A 16,191-nucleotide genomic window follows, 5' to 3' on the forward strand; every position below is an offset into this window, starting at 1 on the left:
GCGCCAGAACCAGGCCATGAACTGACACCCTTGGTGGGAGGTGATGTGCTCTGAAAGGCTGCGGAGGCGAATGGGATCACTAATCCATAGCTGGGCTGTCTCTGCAGCAGAAAGAAGCCTGTGCAGGGTATGAAGTGGGCCATTTTGGCAAAGTAGCCCACTTCTGTCAAAACTGTTGTAAATCTGTACAGTAATTCTGGTAATTCTACAATAAGGTAGCTGCACAGGGTTTAGATGGGGTGTCCAAGGGCTGGAGGAGACTGCAGGGCTTGTGGTATGGTGTGCTGGCACGGGCGGCAATGAATGATTGTATCATGGGGAACACCATGGGCCACTAAAAAGGTGGGATATTAATCATTCGGTCTTAAAGCCCTAAAAGTGTCCTCCTAGAGGAAAGTCGTGGAATAGCTGCAGGACTGTAACATTTGCAGGTCCCAGGGGAACATAAATGCAGTCCCTCATGTATGTGATCCCTTCCTGGGACTCATGCAGTTGCTTATTGATAATGACTTGTTCATCAGGCAGAATTCCTGAGGCAGAGTGTATCAATATGAGCACATTCTGGTGAACAGCTAAGACAAGAAAGTTATGGGATTTGAGAATGAGGGTTGGTCCCTGGGTGGGGGCTTCTGGATTGATACCATATCTTTGGGACAGGGCATCAGCCTTGATGTTTTTGGTTTTGTGGCCATATGTGATGACAAAAATCAAATCATGAGGAAAAACAGGGCTCACGGAAGCTGTCGCTGGTTTAAGGCCTTTGCCCCATGGAGGTACTTTGTATTTTTGTGATCAGCGAATACCTGGACCTGGCGGTGAGCTCCTTCGAAGCAGTGACACAATTCTGCAACAGAGTTTTTTTTAATCACCAGAAGTTCCTTAGCCAGGATTTCATAGCTTAACTCTGTGGAGGTGAGCGTCAGTGCACAGGTGTAATGCTTGTTTGGGACCAAATCATTTGGAGAGGACAGCCGCAGTCAACATGCTGGAAGCATCAGCTTCTACAATGAAGGCTCGTATGATGTCTGGATGAGCCAATATGGGTCCAGTAGTGAAGGGAAGTTTCAGCTGATTTAATGCATGCTAGCACTAGAAGACTAATAGAATAGGGCATATTTCCAAAGGAGAGCAGTGAGGGGGCTCCATTTGTTTTGAAAAAATTGATGTACCTCAGGAAGCGTTGCAGGTCACATACAGAGTGGGGAACTGGCCAATCATGAACAGCTTGGAGCTTGTGTGGGTCCATCTGGATCCTTTCTGGGGATAAGACAAAGCCGAAGAACTCTGTGGAGGCCTAACTGAAAGCATACTTCTTGAGCTCGTCATAAAGGCTAGGCTGCCGTAAGCAATCCAGCACCATTTCGATGGGAGTGGTACGCTGTTCTGCATCATCAGAGAAGACCAATATGTCATCTAGGTAAACTATTATGCACTGGTCCAACATGTCTCAGAACTCATCATTTATGTTGTAAGGTGGCCGAGGCATTGGTCAGCCCAAAGGGCATTACCAGATATTCATAGTTGCCATACTGGGTTTGGGACGCTGTCAAATAGCACTGACATGGTTTGGAGGAAGACTTCCCAGTTCGACAGTGCTGGGCTGTCGCATGCCTAGTAGGGGGAGGTCCAGTGTAATGCTTGCCTAGACAGCAAGCTGATAACCAGAATCACCTTTCTATAATAGTATAGAACTGAGAATGGCATCATGAACAGGAGGTAGCACTGGTTTATAAAACCCTGGCATCGTTGGTAATTAGCATCAAACTTTTCTGGCAGATGCATCGTGTAACAGGGCTGTGCAAGCCATGTCTGGAGTGCAACTTTTTCAGCATGCAACTGTCTGACTTGCTCTAGCAACAGCTGGTTATGCGAGGTCAGCCTGATGACCTGGGCCTGCAGGGCTTGGTTGTACTACTCATGTGGGCCTCGTGCTCCTGAAGGGTTAGCCAGGTCCATTCTGCCATGACTGGCTCCAGGATCACTCCTGTGAGCTAAGTGGTCCATGCATACGGTCCTGACCAGAATGTTGGTAGTCTGACCTAGTGGTTGGAGAAGGGGTCAGGAGACAGGCTGAGTGAGATACTAGGAGATCAGAGTTCAAGACAGGCCAGAGGTCAGACTGAGTCAGGTGTCAGGAAGGGTCAGGAAATCAGAATTAGGCAGTAGCAGCATGTAGTGCAAGGGTAGCAGTCCTAAGCAGGGTGAACCTAGATGCATGGACAACTTCCTGTTCCTGTGCTTGCTTTAAATAGAAGCAAGGAACCAATCAGAACCCTCAGAGCTCCACCAATGAAATCCCAGGACTGAAGTCATAGGTTGAAGTCAAGCTTCTAGTTTTGGTGATTATTAGCCCATCATGGGGTGGCAAGTTGGAACTTACTAGCTCTTAAGCACCCTATGGATTGAGGTTTGAGACGTGTGGTCCCTAACAATACATTCCTGGGGCTTGTTTATTGCATAAGCCATTCAGAAATTCCACAGGGAAAAGAAATTGTTGACAATCGCTGTCCAATGCACTTCCAGGGATACCAGACAATAGTTGTATGTTAATTTAATAATCTCAGAGCACATCACAAGCATTAGTGAAGTGAGCCTCTAATACTTCCCCTAAGGGAAGGAAGTACCATTATCCCCATTTTACAGATGAGGTGCAGAGCAGTTGAGTAATGTGGACCAAGTTCACACAGGAAGTCTGTATCAGAGCTGGGAACTGAACTCCTAGTCCTGGACCTTAATCAGACTGCATCAACTAGCCAATCAGAGCTGTGCTGTCATTCCCACAACTGTTGCTTCTGGTAGGGAATGATAAGGTCCAAGCCAGTGAAACCCACTGATCTAACTGCAGACCTTTTGCACAACATTTCAGGGACAAAGTAGAGCTGCCTAGTGGCTCAGTATTCCAGAGACAGGCTAGGATTACGGGAAACACCGTCATGAAACACATGTTCTGATGTTTCATGAAGTTTGCCATAGTGATTTTGTCTATTTCTAACTGACAGTGCTATTACTGTGCCCAACTCCATCAACATGAGAGAGATGAGGCAAATAAATACTCTGAAATGGAATTCTTCTGTCAATCTACCTACCACCTGTCAGGGTGATGGATTACCTACACCAACAGGAGAACCCCTTATAAAGAAATTTCTTTGCTTCCCTGAGGATGTAGCTCTAGAGCAGGTGTCGGCAACCTCTGGCACGCAGCTCGCCAGGATAAGCACCCTGGTGAGCCAGGCCAGTTTGTTTATCTGCCGCGTGACCACAGTGGCCACAGTTCGCCGTCCCAGGCCAATAGGGGTGGCGGGAAGTCACAGCCAGCACATCCCTCGCCCGCACCGCTTCCCACTGCCCCCAATGGCCTGGGACAGTGAACCGCAGCCAGTGGGAGCCGCAATCGGCCGAACCTGCCAATGCAGCAGGTAAACAAACTGGCTCGGCCTGCCAGGGTGCTTACCCTGGTGAGCCGCGTGCCAGAGATTGCTGACCCTTACTCAGAGCTTTAAGCTTCTATGTATCTTAAGGTTATCCAGTTGATTGTGAAATAAAGGACGCTGAAATCCTCAAGCAAGAAGCCATTTTTTATTTAGTGGCAACAAGAAAAGAAGGGGTATGGTGGTTTTGGGACAAACTGCCAAACCAATTTTCCTAAGTTGCACCCTCAAAAGCAAAAGTTAGTTGAATTGCTGAGCAAGTTGAAGCCTTCCCAATCACTTCCTGGATTTCACAAATCTGACCTCTTTAGTTAACCATTTCCTAAAAGGGTGATTTTTTTGGTAGTGGAGGGAAAAATAGGAAGAGGTCCATTCTACAGTCAGCTCTCGCATTAATGGTAGATGTTCTGTGCAATGAATCACACTGGATTCCGGCAACTTCAAAGCAACCTGGTGGAAGACAACGGTTCCCACTGAGAGCCCACTGATCCGCACACAGCCTGCTTACCAGTGCTGCATGCAGGACCAAGGGTTTGGTGCTCAAAGAGGTGTGGGTTGTCCCTGTTCACTTCAAGTAGTTTAATACTAAAACCCAATGACAAGTTTTAAAGACTCATATTAGAACTGTTGATCATTAACAACCTCTTCTTTTCATGCCTAACTCATTATTATAACACTGTTGTTTGCAGTGTTCATGAAGCTGGGTTGGTCTCAGGACATGAAAGACAAAAGGTGGGGGAGGTAATATCTTTCCTTGGACCAACTTCTGTTGGCGAGAGAGAAGTTTTCAACCTATGCAGAGCTCTTCTTCAGGGCTGGGCCTTCCCAACAGAAGTTGAGCCAATAAAAGATATAATAATGAGAGGCAAGGTGGCTGAGGTCATTAGTGCACTTGATATTATTACTTTTGAACTTTGTAAATAATTTGCTTCAATTAGGCAAGGGAGAAATTATCAAAACATAACATTTACCTTAACTAAAGTCCATGATACTATCCGCCCATCTGAAGAGATGGAGAAGAAGTTCAAATTATTGTCCAGGTCATTCTTCTGCCATTTGACCTAAAAAGGGCAAACACAACACTCATTGTTGGCATGGAAGCACTCAGCAGGGGATAACTACAGGGCAGTTGGTAAGATGGAGGTTTCAAATCATATGGAGATATACCTATCTCACATAACTGGATAGAACCCTGAAAGGTCATTGAGTCCAGCCCCCTGCCTTCACTAGCAGGACCAAGTATTGATTTTTGCCTTAGATCCCTAAGTGGCCCCCTCAAGGACTGAACTCACAACCCTGGGTTTAGCAGGCCAAGGCTGAAATCACTAAGCTATCCTTCCCCCCATAAATGAATGAGTTTCCTTTCAGTTGAAGCACTCCACATTTAGCACTACCCCCACTGGCACCCCCTCTTGCAGCTGACTAGGGGCTGAAGACATTAAAGGGAGCCTGATGGCATGGACTTTGGTCCTATTCACATTCACCTGTTTTTCCTAGACAGTTTTATAAGCAGCCAACATCATACAGTATTTCAACCTTCTTATCAGCCCCTCTTTCTGGCACTCTTGTGGCTAGTTCTTTCCAGCTGTGATATCAGAGGTAGATTCTAGTCATCCCAGATCAGACTTGCCACAGAAGTGAGACACAAGAGGTTCTTCCACATACTGAAACCCTCTGCCACTCTCCCCCTCTGCAGTGCATTGACCCTGCAATCCAATCCATGCAGACAGAGCCCTGCACTCATGTGAGGCTCTATTGATTTCAATGGCACTCCATTTGGGCAATCTTTTACACACCCACAGAATCCAGCTGAAGTCAATGGGAGGCAAGCATCCGCCTGTACAGCTCAAACTGCAGGATGGGGGCCTAAGGGATTGGTAAGAAAGCGCTGGTGTTTTAATGCTGCTTGAACAATCAGGGACTTTGCTTATAGGCTCACCAGGATATGGCCTGTGCTGTCCACGTCTCTACAGCACCTACCAGCAGTGGGTTTTGAACACGATCACAATTGTGGAAAAATTCTAGCACTAGATTCACAAAAGGAGTTAGGCACCTAATTGCCACTTCAGGTGCCTAAATCCCTGAATCAGTCCCCACAAAACCCCCTCTCAGCTGCCCCCAAACACTGTAGGTGTCTAAACTCCCTTATTGCCTGAATGTTTGCAGTAAAGGTTCTGCAAATGCCTATGTTTCTGCTTCTGTGCAAATACACTGAAACCCCACACCAGTCACCTGGGCAGCTAAACCGCAGAGTGATGCACAGTCCAGGAGAAGGTAGCCACGCCTCTGCTCGGCTCACCTGCTGGGCCTGGTCCAATAGGCGTGCTCTAAACAAGCTTACCAGACTGGGTCCTGCACAAGAGCTCACAGAAAACAGCTGGAGGATTGGCATCCTCACCAGCCTGTGTTCATTATTCAAATATCCCATGATGCACAAACACCATAGCTGATTTATCTGGCGCTTTCCCTTGCGTTACTGCCCTTGCTCTACCTGTACCTGGATGGGAGGACTTCAGAGCCTGGGCCCCTTTGCAAGCGTTAAGTGCAAGTAAAGAAATACATTGAAGAATCAAGACATCTTTCAATGTATTGCAGGAGGGATCAGATGCCAGAGTATAAATAAATTGCTGTTGATGGACTGGCTGCAGCTCCTGTTGAAGTCAATAGGAGCATTGCAATAGATTTCAATGAAAACAGGATGGGGCCCTGTGTGGTGTCTATTGGGACATTTACACTCAAGGAATGAGATTCAGTCCTGTGCAGAGGGACCCAAGGGGCATAAGGGGTGCCTAGGCCTTGCACTAGAGGAAATTTCACCCTTCAAATAAATAAATAAATAAATAAAAAGGGTAAATTCTCTCTACTACTTCAGAGCATTTATCTGCCTCCTAAGATTTGCCTTTTGAATGTGACTGCTCAGCAACAGAGATTAGAACAGGGATAAATGTTTTGAGATTTATGAGACATTTCAGTGAGACCAAAAGCACCAAGATTGATCCAATTTTCTGATCCTGAAATCCAATAAGACTGAAGAGTAAAGGATGACCTGTCACAACATCTGCCCATTTACAGTTCTGGGGGCATCGATCAGGAGAGCATGGGCACAATATCTTACAAAGACTGCTCCTATGATTTCAATGGGGTATTTGTCTCTGTCCAAGTACCACAGAAGATTTCTCTAAACATCATGCATTAAAAATTAATCGGATTATTGCAGAGCATACCAAATATTTCATCTACGACAATCTATTTATGTGGCATCTATTTCCAAAAAGGAAGCTGTATTCTCAATATTGTAATTATGGGTACTTGGTTTTTTGGTATTGCTCCCTTGGGGAAAAAAGTGTTGATCCTATAAAAAAAAGTTGTTTGTACTGTGAAGCCCCATAGAGCATGAAAACTAAGCAAGAGACTCACTGAAGACAAATTAATCCTCTAGTGAAAAACACACTGTTCTGAGGAACTAAAAATGAAAGTTGAGGAAATCCATTTCAGCATATTTTGATATGCTCCCTATATGGCCATGACAAATGATTGAAAACAGAGTAGCAGGCTTATAACTCTTGGACCAGAAGGGCTATCGTATGAGTGGCAACTATTGCAAGTCACAGGCAGTACTTGCCAGCACTGCTCTGTTCTATCTTGCATAAATGGAATTGCACAATATGATATACCCAAAAATAAAAGTGCTAATTACGTTAGAGTCGCTTCTTTTCAATGCTGCGTACCGAGAGCGCTGTTTTGCAATGCATCAAAATTGCTAAGAGCATCCATTTCAGATCCATCTACCTAGGGCAGCACATGTTGATGACAATGGTTGTCAGTGCTGGATACTCCCTTAGTCAGATCCCTTCATCTGATGCTAAGGAAGATGAGCCAGATCCATTGTCAATACTGTTACAGGAAGTGTGATTGAGAGTATGTTCTACCCGGTCTCTGTCATGCTCTCCGTAACGGTTGCTTCACGTATGCTACCTGCTAAGCTGTTCTCTGAATTAGTGAAGGGGTGGCAAGGCCAGCTGGTGGCTGACAGCTTTAAAAATCAGGCCCTAGGTATCTAAAGTTGGGCACCTAAAATGGAGATACCGCAAATTAAAGGCTGCTTTTGAAAATGGAGCCTAAACTTTAACTTATCATCATATAACAAGCTCTTCTTCATTTGTCCAACCCGTTGAGGTAATCCTCCCACCCCTTAACTCACGTACACCTTCTTCAGCCCATGTCCTCCTCAAAGGCCTGGGGAAACAGAGAAGCCTTTAAGGTTAATTGACTCAGACTGAAGTCAGGGAAGCAACATCCTGAGTTGAGTTCTTCTCATAGAAAAGACCTGCCACCATGTCACCAAAGTACTACTGCCTAAACAAGAGGGCCGTTCACTCCAGAGTCTCGGTGCAGGATCACACAGGGAGAAAATGGTTTCTAAGGTAGCCAAGACAGAAAATATTTAGAATTTACAGATCAAAAACAACTTGAATTGTATCTGGATGTAAAGTATGGATACAGAGCACAGATGTGTTGTGCTCCTTACAAGGATCAGCACTAACGACTTGTCTACATGGGGCTACTCAGAAAAGTTAACCTGAATTAACTTTTCAAGTAGTTTAGTTAAACCAAATTAAGGCCAATTTAATTCTGAAAAAGAGCACTCACACAGGGATTGAATGAATCCACTTTAAATTCACAGCTTTAGTTAATTCAGATTGACTTTTATCAGTGTCCCTGTGTAGACAAGCTGGTCTACACTGAAAAGTTAGGTCTACCCAGCTACACTGGCTTAATGTAGTTAAGCTACCCTAAGGGCTCAGCTACACTTGCGAGTTACGGCGCAATAAAGGAGCCGCGGGCACCATAGCTCACTCCCCGTCTACACTGGTAAGGCACGTAGAGCGCTCTGACTCCGCGGCTACAGCGCTGCTGGTACTCCACCTCAGCGAGAAGAATAACGTTTGCTGCACCTTGGCTACAACGCACGGGCATCAGTGTGAATGGGGTGTTGCATTACTGAGCTCTGATCAGCCTCTGAAAACGTCCCATAATCCCCTTAAATCAGGTGGCCACTCTTGTCATTGTTTTGAACTCCTGTAGGAATGTGGAAATGCCCTTTCAAAGCTCCATTTCTGACAGCTGGCATGCAAGCCATTAGTGTGGAATGCTGTGAGAGAGAGAGAGGTGGGGGGGAGGGGGAGATCTACTGCTGTCTGAACTTACAAGACAGCATGCTGACATGCTCTCAGGCCCCAAAAACCCACTTCTCCCCCCACATACACACAACACACTCCCTGTCACATTCCACTCCCGCCCCCATTTGAAAAGCACATTGCAGCCACTTGCATGCTGGGATCGCTGCCCATAATGCACCGCTCCCAATGCCGCTGCAAGTGCCGCAAATGTGGCCACACCAGTGTGCTGGCAGCCGTCAGTGTGGACAGACTGCAGCGCTTTCCTACTGTACTCTCCGAAGGTGGGTTTACCTCACAGCGCTCTACATCTGCAAGTGTAACCATGCCCTAGCTCCCAGTATAGGCAGCACTAATTTCAACGGAAGAATTCTTCCATTAACTAACTATTGCCTCTTGGGGAGGTGGATTAACTACAGTGACAGGAAAATCCCTCCCATACTGTAGTGAGTATCTACAACGAAGTGCTCCAGCGGCGCAGCTGCAGTGCTGCTGTAGTGTTTTAAGTGTAGCCATGGCCCGAGCAAGTGAGCAGCCACATTACACACTAGCTGAAGTTTCACCGAGTCTCCAGATGCAGTCCTAGCCATGTGTGCACAGTACACGTTCCAATCTGGAGCTGACCAGCCAAACAATTTCCTTCCATTATTCAAAGCTGTAACCCCTTGCCCCAACCTATACAACATTGCACCGGCCCTGGTATTTGCACACTTTGAATACTCTTGGGCTGAAGTCTGCACATGGAGGGCCAAATTCTGTCCTCAGATGAGCACCAGCCCCTCCCACTGAATTTTAGAAAGCAGAATTAGGCACTTAGCTCTTTTAATTTTCCTTCATAACTCAATCCCTCCAACACCTTCACTGTTTTTGGCAGGGGAAGGAGGTGTTGCTGCTCCCGGAATCCCATAAACTTTTGCCAGTTTCATTTACAGCCTTCATGATACTCGAACAGAATTGCCCGTCTGTCCCCTCTTACCGGGGGTTTGGGAACATGAGATAAACTTCCTTTCATTAGCCGCATCCATGCTGGGTGTGTCATGGCAATCATTTTACTAGCACACAAGGTGTCAAGGTATGTGCTGAGAACTTAATTCCTTATATAAGCATGTGATAATGATCCAGTATTTTGGCAGCATGATAATATACACAAAGGTTCACTTACAACGTAGGTAACAAGGAAGAACCACATCTGAAGTGTTTGCACAATTTTTTGCTACTAAATACAAAAAATTTTGCCTCCTGAGCTAAAAATCACTATAATTTGCATTATGGTAGCACCTGGGAGCCCTAGTTGTGCACCAGCCGCTCACTGTGCCAGGCGCTGTAAAAAAACACATCCATTTAGTACAAATTTCATCAAGGATTTATTGCTTTTCTCCTTATTTACGAACATGGACACAAGTATTTTTACTGTAATTCATAATAGAAACAATGTCTGGTTTGGGGCAGAAAGAAGAAATGGAGAAATTTGTACTGTGACCTTTCCAAATCTTTCATCCTTTAAAAGGATTTTGTGGTTCATTTTTATATCTTTTAAAACTTTCCCTTTGTCATGGTATAATTCCCCACTCTGAACCTTAGCATCCAAAAGATGGGGTACCAGCATGAATTCCTCTAAGCTCAATTACCAGCTTAGTACTTGTAGCGCTGCCACCAACCAGGAATTCCAGTGCCTGGTACACTCCGGTCCCCCCTCAAAACCTTGCCCGGTGACCCCCAAGACCCAGTTCCTCTGGATCTTAACACAAGGAAAGTAAACCCTTTCCCTCACCGTTGCCTCTCCCAGGCTTCCCCTCCCTGGGTTACCCTGGAAGATCACTGTGATTCAAACTCCCTGAATCTTAAAACAGAGAGGAAAATTCACCTTCCCCCTCCTTCTCTTTCCCCCTCCCAGACTTTTCCTGAGAGAGAAAGTAATCCTAACACAGAGAGAAAATTAACCTTTCTCTCCCCCTTCCTTCCTTTCTCCCCACCAATTTCCTGGTGGATCCAGACCCAGTCCCCTGGGATCTCACACCAGAATAAAAAAAAAAACCAATCAGGTTCTTTAACAAGAAAAGCTTGTAATTAAAGAAAGAAAAAACAGTAAAAATTATCTTTGTAAATTTAAGATGGAATATGTTACAGGGTCTTTCAGCTATAGACACTGGGAATACCCTCCCAACCTAAGTATACAAGTACAAATTAAAATCCTTTCAGCAAAATACAAATTTGAACTCCTTCCAGCCAAATACACATTTGCAAATAAAGAAAACAAACGTAAGCCTAACTCGCTTTATCTACCTAGTACTCACTATTCTGGACATATAAGAGACTGTATCAGGGAGATTGGAGAGAAACCTGGTTCTTCTTCGAGTGATTGCTCACATCCATTCCAGTTAGGTGTGCGCGCCGCGCGTGCACGTTCGTCGGAAACTTTTTACCCTAGCAACTCCAGTGGGCCGGCAGGTCGCCCCCTGGAGTGGCGCCGCCATGGCGCCCAATATATATCCCTGCCGGCCCACCCGCTCCTCAGTTCCTTCTTACCGCCGTGTCGGTCGTTGGAACTGTGGAGCGCGGCATAGCTGTCCTCCACGTCCCTAGCTCTCCTTGTTTTTCTATCGTTATCTCTATTGTAGTTGTTAATTAGACTGTTAAGTTAGATAGTAGTAGTTAAGTGTTAAGTAGTTGTAAATAGTTTTTCGCCGGGGGCTTAGCCCTTCCCGGCACCCGGCACCGGGCTCATGCCTGGTTCGCCGGGCTTCAAGCAGTGTGCGGCCTGCAAGAAGCCTATGCCCACCAGCGACCCCCACGACGCGTGCCTGAAGTGCCTGGGGGAATCGCATAGATCCGACAAGTGCCGCATCTGCAAGGCTTTTAAGCCAAGGACTAAGAAGGAGAGGGATCAAAGGCTCCGGACTCTCCTCATGGAGGCGGCACTTGACCCGGCGGCTTCGCAGGCCGTGATCTCGGCGCCGGCACCGGATCGCACCGGCACCGAGAAGACTCCCCGGCACCGACCTTCTCCGGCACCGGGGACAGAGCCTAGGCCGTCGAAGTCCATTACTCCGGCCAGGCACACCCGAGTGGAGCGCCCGGCCTCAGCATCGGCCGCGGCGCCGCCGGCACCGTCGACTCCGGGCCCGGCGGGTCCGTCGAGTCCGGTGCCGCCAAGCTCCCCCATGACATCTGGGGTCGAGATAGTGGTGCCATCTACACCAGAGACCTTCGCCTCGGCACGGGACCTCATAGCCATGACCGAGCCCACTCAGCTACCACCCCCGGTACCTCCGGTGCGGGTCGTGTCCAGAGGCAAGCCTATGATGTCGGCACCGTCCCGGGACTCTCGTTCTCGCTCCAGGTCCCGACGTCACGGTCGCTCCAGATCCCGCCGCCGCTCGCAGTCCCGGCACCGCTCCCCTCAGCGGTACCGGTCGCACTCGCGGCGCCGGTCGACACCGAGACGATCGCGGTCAGACTCCAGCCGTCGTTACCGGCACCGCGAGTCCAGGAGCCGATCCAGACGTTCGCCGCACCGGTCGACCTCCCGGCGCCGAGCTGGTGGCAGGTCCCGGTCCCGGTCGACCTCCCGGTACCGAACCGGTGGCAGGTCCCGATCCCGGCACCGAAGCGGCGCCCGGTACCGATCCAGATCCCGGCACCGTGGCAGAACTCGGTCCCGCTCCCGGCACCGTTACGACTCCCGGCACCGGTCCCCGGCACCGAGACGATCGCCCGTGCCGGCCCGCGCGGACCCTTACCATCCAGGGTCCGCCCCGCCATGGCCCTCTAGGCAGCCGTCCGTGTCTTCGCTGGCGGACAGTGGGTACGCGCTGGGCACCGACCGGCAGGCGGCGCTGTTCAGCGAGCCTCCACAGCAGGACCCAGCCCCACAGCAATGGGGTTTCTGGACACCCTGGGCATATCATCAGGCCCAGGGCCCCCAACAGCTCCCTGCTAGGCCGGCGACTGCGGAGCGCAGGGCACCTGAGGCCTCGTTGTCTCGCCCCCCTCCCTCCCCGGATGGGGAGGAAGGATCCAAGCACCAGGACTCCACTTTGGCTCCTGAGGCAGAGGCGAGGGCCGAGGGAGACCCCCCTTTAGACACCCTCTTGCCGGGGGTCTCCTCATCTTCTTCCCCTGATGAAGCGGTGGCTGGGACCTCCTCCAACAGCCCCCCCCCGCTGGACCTCAGGGCGCACCAGGACCTCCTCCGGCGAGTAGCCCAAAACCTGAGTCTACAAGCCGAGGAGGTCTCGGAGGTAGAGGACCCTATTGTCACCATCCTCTCGGCAGACGCTCCCACCAGGGTCGCCCTGCCGTTCATACGGACCATCCAGGCCAACGCCAACACCATCTGGCAGTCTCCGGCCTCCATTCCTCCCACTGCGAAGGGCGTCGAGAGGAAGTACATGGCTCCTTCTAAGGGCTACGAGTACCTCCACGTACACCCGACTCCGTGTTCCCTGGTGGTCCAATCCGTCAATGATAAAGAGCGTCATGGTCAGGAGGCTCCAGCCCCCAAATCCAGGGAGGCCAGGCGGATGGATCTCCTCGGCCGTAAGGTGTACTCGGCAGGGGCGCTGCAACTCAGGGTCTCCAACCAACAGGCCCTGTTAAGCAGATACGCCTTTAACTCCTGGGTGGCAGCAGACAAATTCAAGGAGCTGTTGCCACAAGATGCTCGTCAGGAGTTTGCGGCCATCTTAGAGGAAGGCAAGAAGGTCGCACGCACGTCCTTGCAAGCCTCTCTGGACGCTGCGGATTCGGCTGCCCGTACCCTCGCGTCGGGTGTAACAATGCGTCGCCTCTCCTGGCTGCAGGTTTCCGGCCTTCCGCCGGAGCTCCAGCACACAATACAGGACCTTCCTTTTGAAGGCCAAGGGCTGTTCTCGGATAAGACAGACCCTAGACTCAAGAGTCTAAAAGACAACCGAGTCATCATGAGGTCACTGGGGATGCACACTCCAGTGACGCAACGCAGACCCTTCCGGCCGCAGCAACAGCAACAACAGCGCAGGCCGTATCTCCAGTTCCGCCAGCGGCAGGACCTTAACAGGCGCCGCGGCAGGAACGGAAGGCGCAGGCACTCGGGGAACCAAGGGGGCCAAAACCAAGGCTCCTCTAAGCCCCCGCCTGGTCCCAAGCCTTCATTTTGAAGGTGCGCCCGAGGGCGCAGTAACAGTTTCCCCATTGGATCCTTTCCCCCCGTTTTCCAACCGCCTTTCTTTTTTCCTCCCGGCGTGGTCCCTAATAACATCAGACCGCTGGGTCTTACGCACGGTGCAGTCGGGATACCGCCTGCAGTTTGTTTCATTTCCTCCTCCCCGCCCCCCTTCCTCGTCCCTCTTCAGGGACCCCTCTCACGAGCAATTCCTTCGGCAGGAGGTGCAGACGCTCCTCGGCAAAGGAGCTATAGAGGCGGTGCCGGAGAACGAGAAAGGCAAGGGGTTTTATTCCCGCTACTTTCTGATCCCCAAGGCCAAGGGAGGCCTCAGGCCCATCCTCGACCTGCGAGAGCTCAACAAGTACCTGGTGAAGTTGAAGTTCCGCATGGTTTCCTTGGGGACCATTATCCCATCCCTGGATCCGGGAGACTGGTACGCCGCCCTCGACATGCAGGACGCGTATTTTCACATTGCTATCTGGCCACCCCACAGACGTTTCCTTCGCTTCCTTGTGGGGTCTCTGCATTACCAATTTGCAGTCCTCCCATTTGGCTTGTCCACGGCCCCGAGAGTGTTTACGAAATGCATGGCAGTTGTTGTGGCGCAGCTTCGGCGCAGTCGTATCCACGTGTTCCCGTATCTGGACGATTGGTTGATTCGAGGCACGTCGCACCAACAAGTCTGCAGCCATGTCCGTGTGATCACCGACATGTTCGCCGCTCTGGGCCTCTTGGTGAACACAGACAAGTCCACCCTGGCCCCCACACAAAGGGTGGAATTCATCGGGGCCGTCCTGGACGCCACTGTGGGCAGGGCCTTGCTGCCATTGCAGCGGTTCCAGGCCTTGTCGGCCATCGTGCAACGGCTACAGACAGCCCCCTTGACGTCAGTGAGGACGTGTCTAACCCTGTTAGGCCACATGGCGGCCTGTACTTTCGTGACCAATTACGCTCGGCTCCGCATGAGGCCACTCCAGCTGTGGCTCATCGGTCATTACAGGCCGACAAGACAGCCACTAGATATGTTAATCACGATCCCCCAGGGGGTCTTAGATTCTCTCGACTGGTGGCTGGACCAGTCAGTGTTGTGTGCGGGTCTCCCCTTCCACCCATCTCAGCCCTCGGTGTCCCTAACAACGGATGCCTCAGATCTCGGCTGGGGGGCCCACGCAGGGACCCTGAGGACGCAGGGCCTGTGGTCCCAGGAGGAGGTGGGGCTACACATCAACATGCGGGAGTTGAGAGCGGTCCGTCTTGCTTGTCAAATGTTCTGTCATCAGCTCCAGGGTCGTTGTGTCGCGGTGTTCACCGACAACACGACGACCATGTATTATATCAACAAGCAGGGCGGCACCAGATCCTCCTCCCTGTGCCACGAGGCGATACGACTCTGGGACTTTTGTGTAGCCCACTCCATTCACCTCATGGCTTCCTTCCTCCCCGGAGTACGGAACACGCTGGCGGATCGATTGAGCAGATCCTTCCTGTCACACGAGTGGTCCCTCCGCCCAGACGTCGCCCTCTCCATCTTCCGGAGGTGGGGTTATCCCCGGGTGGACCTCTTCGCGTCCAAAGGGAACAGGAAGTGCCAAGCGTTCTGCTCCTTTCAGGGCAGGGAGCCCGGGTCGATAGCGGATGCCTTTCTCATCCAGTGGTCGACCCACCTGTACTATGCGTTTCCCCCATTCCCGTTGGTCCACAGGGTCCTTCTGAAGGTGCGCAGGGACAGGGCTCACGTGATCATGGTAGCCCCGGCATGGCCCAGACAGCACTGGTACCCCATGCTGCTGGACCTGACCATAGCCGACCCAGTTCCCCTGCCCCTTCATCCGGACCTGATTACCCAGGAGCACGGGACCCTCTGTCACCCGGACCTGCAGTCGCTGCACCTAGCGGCGTGGCTCCTGCGTGGCTGACTGGCTCTGAGCTGCGCTGTTCCACGCCGGTGAGGGAGGTGCTCTTGGGCAGCAGGAAGCCGTCCACAAGAGCGACATATTTGGCCAAATGGAAGCGCTTCTCCTTTTGGTGCGTGGAGAAAAATCTCCGCCCTATGGAAGTTTCAGTAGCCGACATCTTAGACTACATTTGGTCCCTCAAAGGGCAAGGTCTGGCCATATCGTCGTTACGAGTCCACCTAGCAGCTATCTCCACCTTTCACCCGGGTGCGGATGGTCGCTCTGTTTTTTCCCACCCGACGGTGTCTAGATTCCTTAAGGGGCTGGAACGTTTATACCCTAACGTCCGTCCCCCTGCTCCAACCTGGGATCTTAACCTGGTGTTGTCCCGGCTCATGGGGCCCCCCTTTGAGCCGTTAGCTACTTGCTCCCTGCTTTACCTCTCTTGGAAGACGGCCTTTCTAGTAGCTATCACCTCAGCTAGACGGGTGTCGGAACTCCGGGCTCTTGTGGTAGACCCCCCATATACGGTCTTCCACAAGGAC

The 16,191-nt window shown here is 50.6% G+C and overlaps 1 protein-coding gene across 3 annotated transcripts in view; it reads right to left on the reverse strand.

Moving 5' to 3' along the window:
* The window catches only part of DNAI1 (dynein axonemal intermediate chain 1), a 313,811-nt gene that overhangs the window by 165,487 nt on the left and 132,133 nt on the right, over positions 1–16,191 (reverse strand). For all 3 annotated transcript variants that reach the window (XM_050943574.1, XM_050943576.1, XM_050943575.1), the window contains exon 14: positions 4,400–4,489. In XM_050943574.1, the coding sequence (XP_050799531.1) occupies positions 4,400–4,489 (90 nt within the window). The remainder of the gene's footprint in view (positions 1–4,399; positions 4,490–16,191) is intronic.

This window comes from Gopherus flavomarginatus, chromosome 3, assembly GCF_025201925.1.
Source record: "Gopherus flavomarginatus isolate rGopFla2 chromosome 3, rGopFla2.mat.asm, whole genome shotgun sequence".
In the NCBI taxonomy this organism is placed as follows: Eukaryota; Metazoa; Chordata; order Testudines; family Testudinidae; genus Gopherus; species Gopherus flavomarginatus.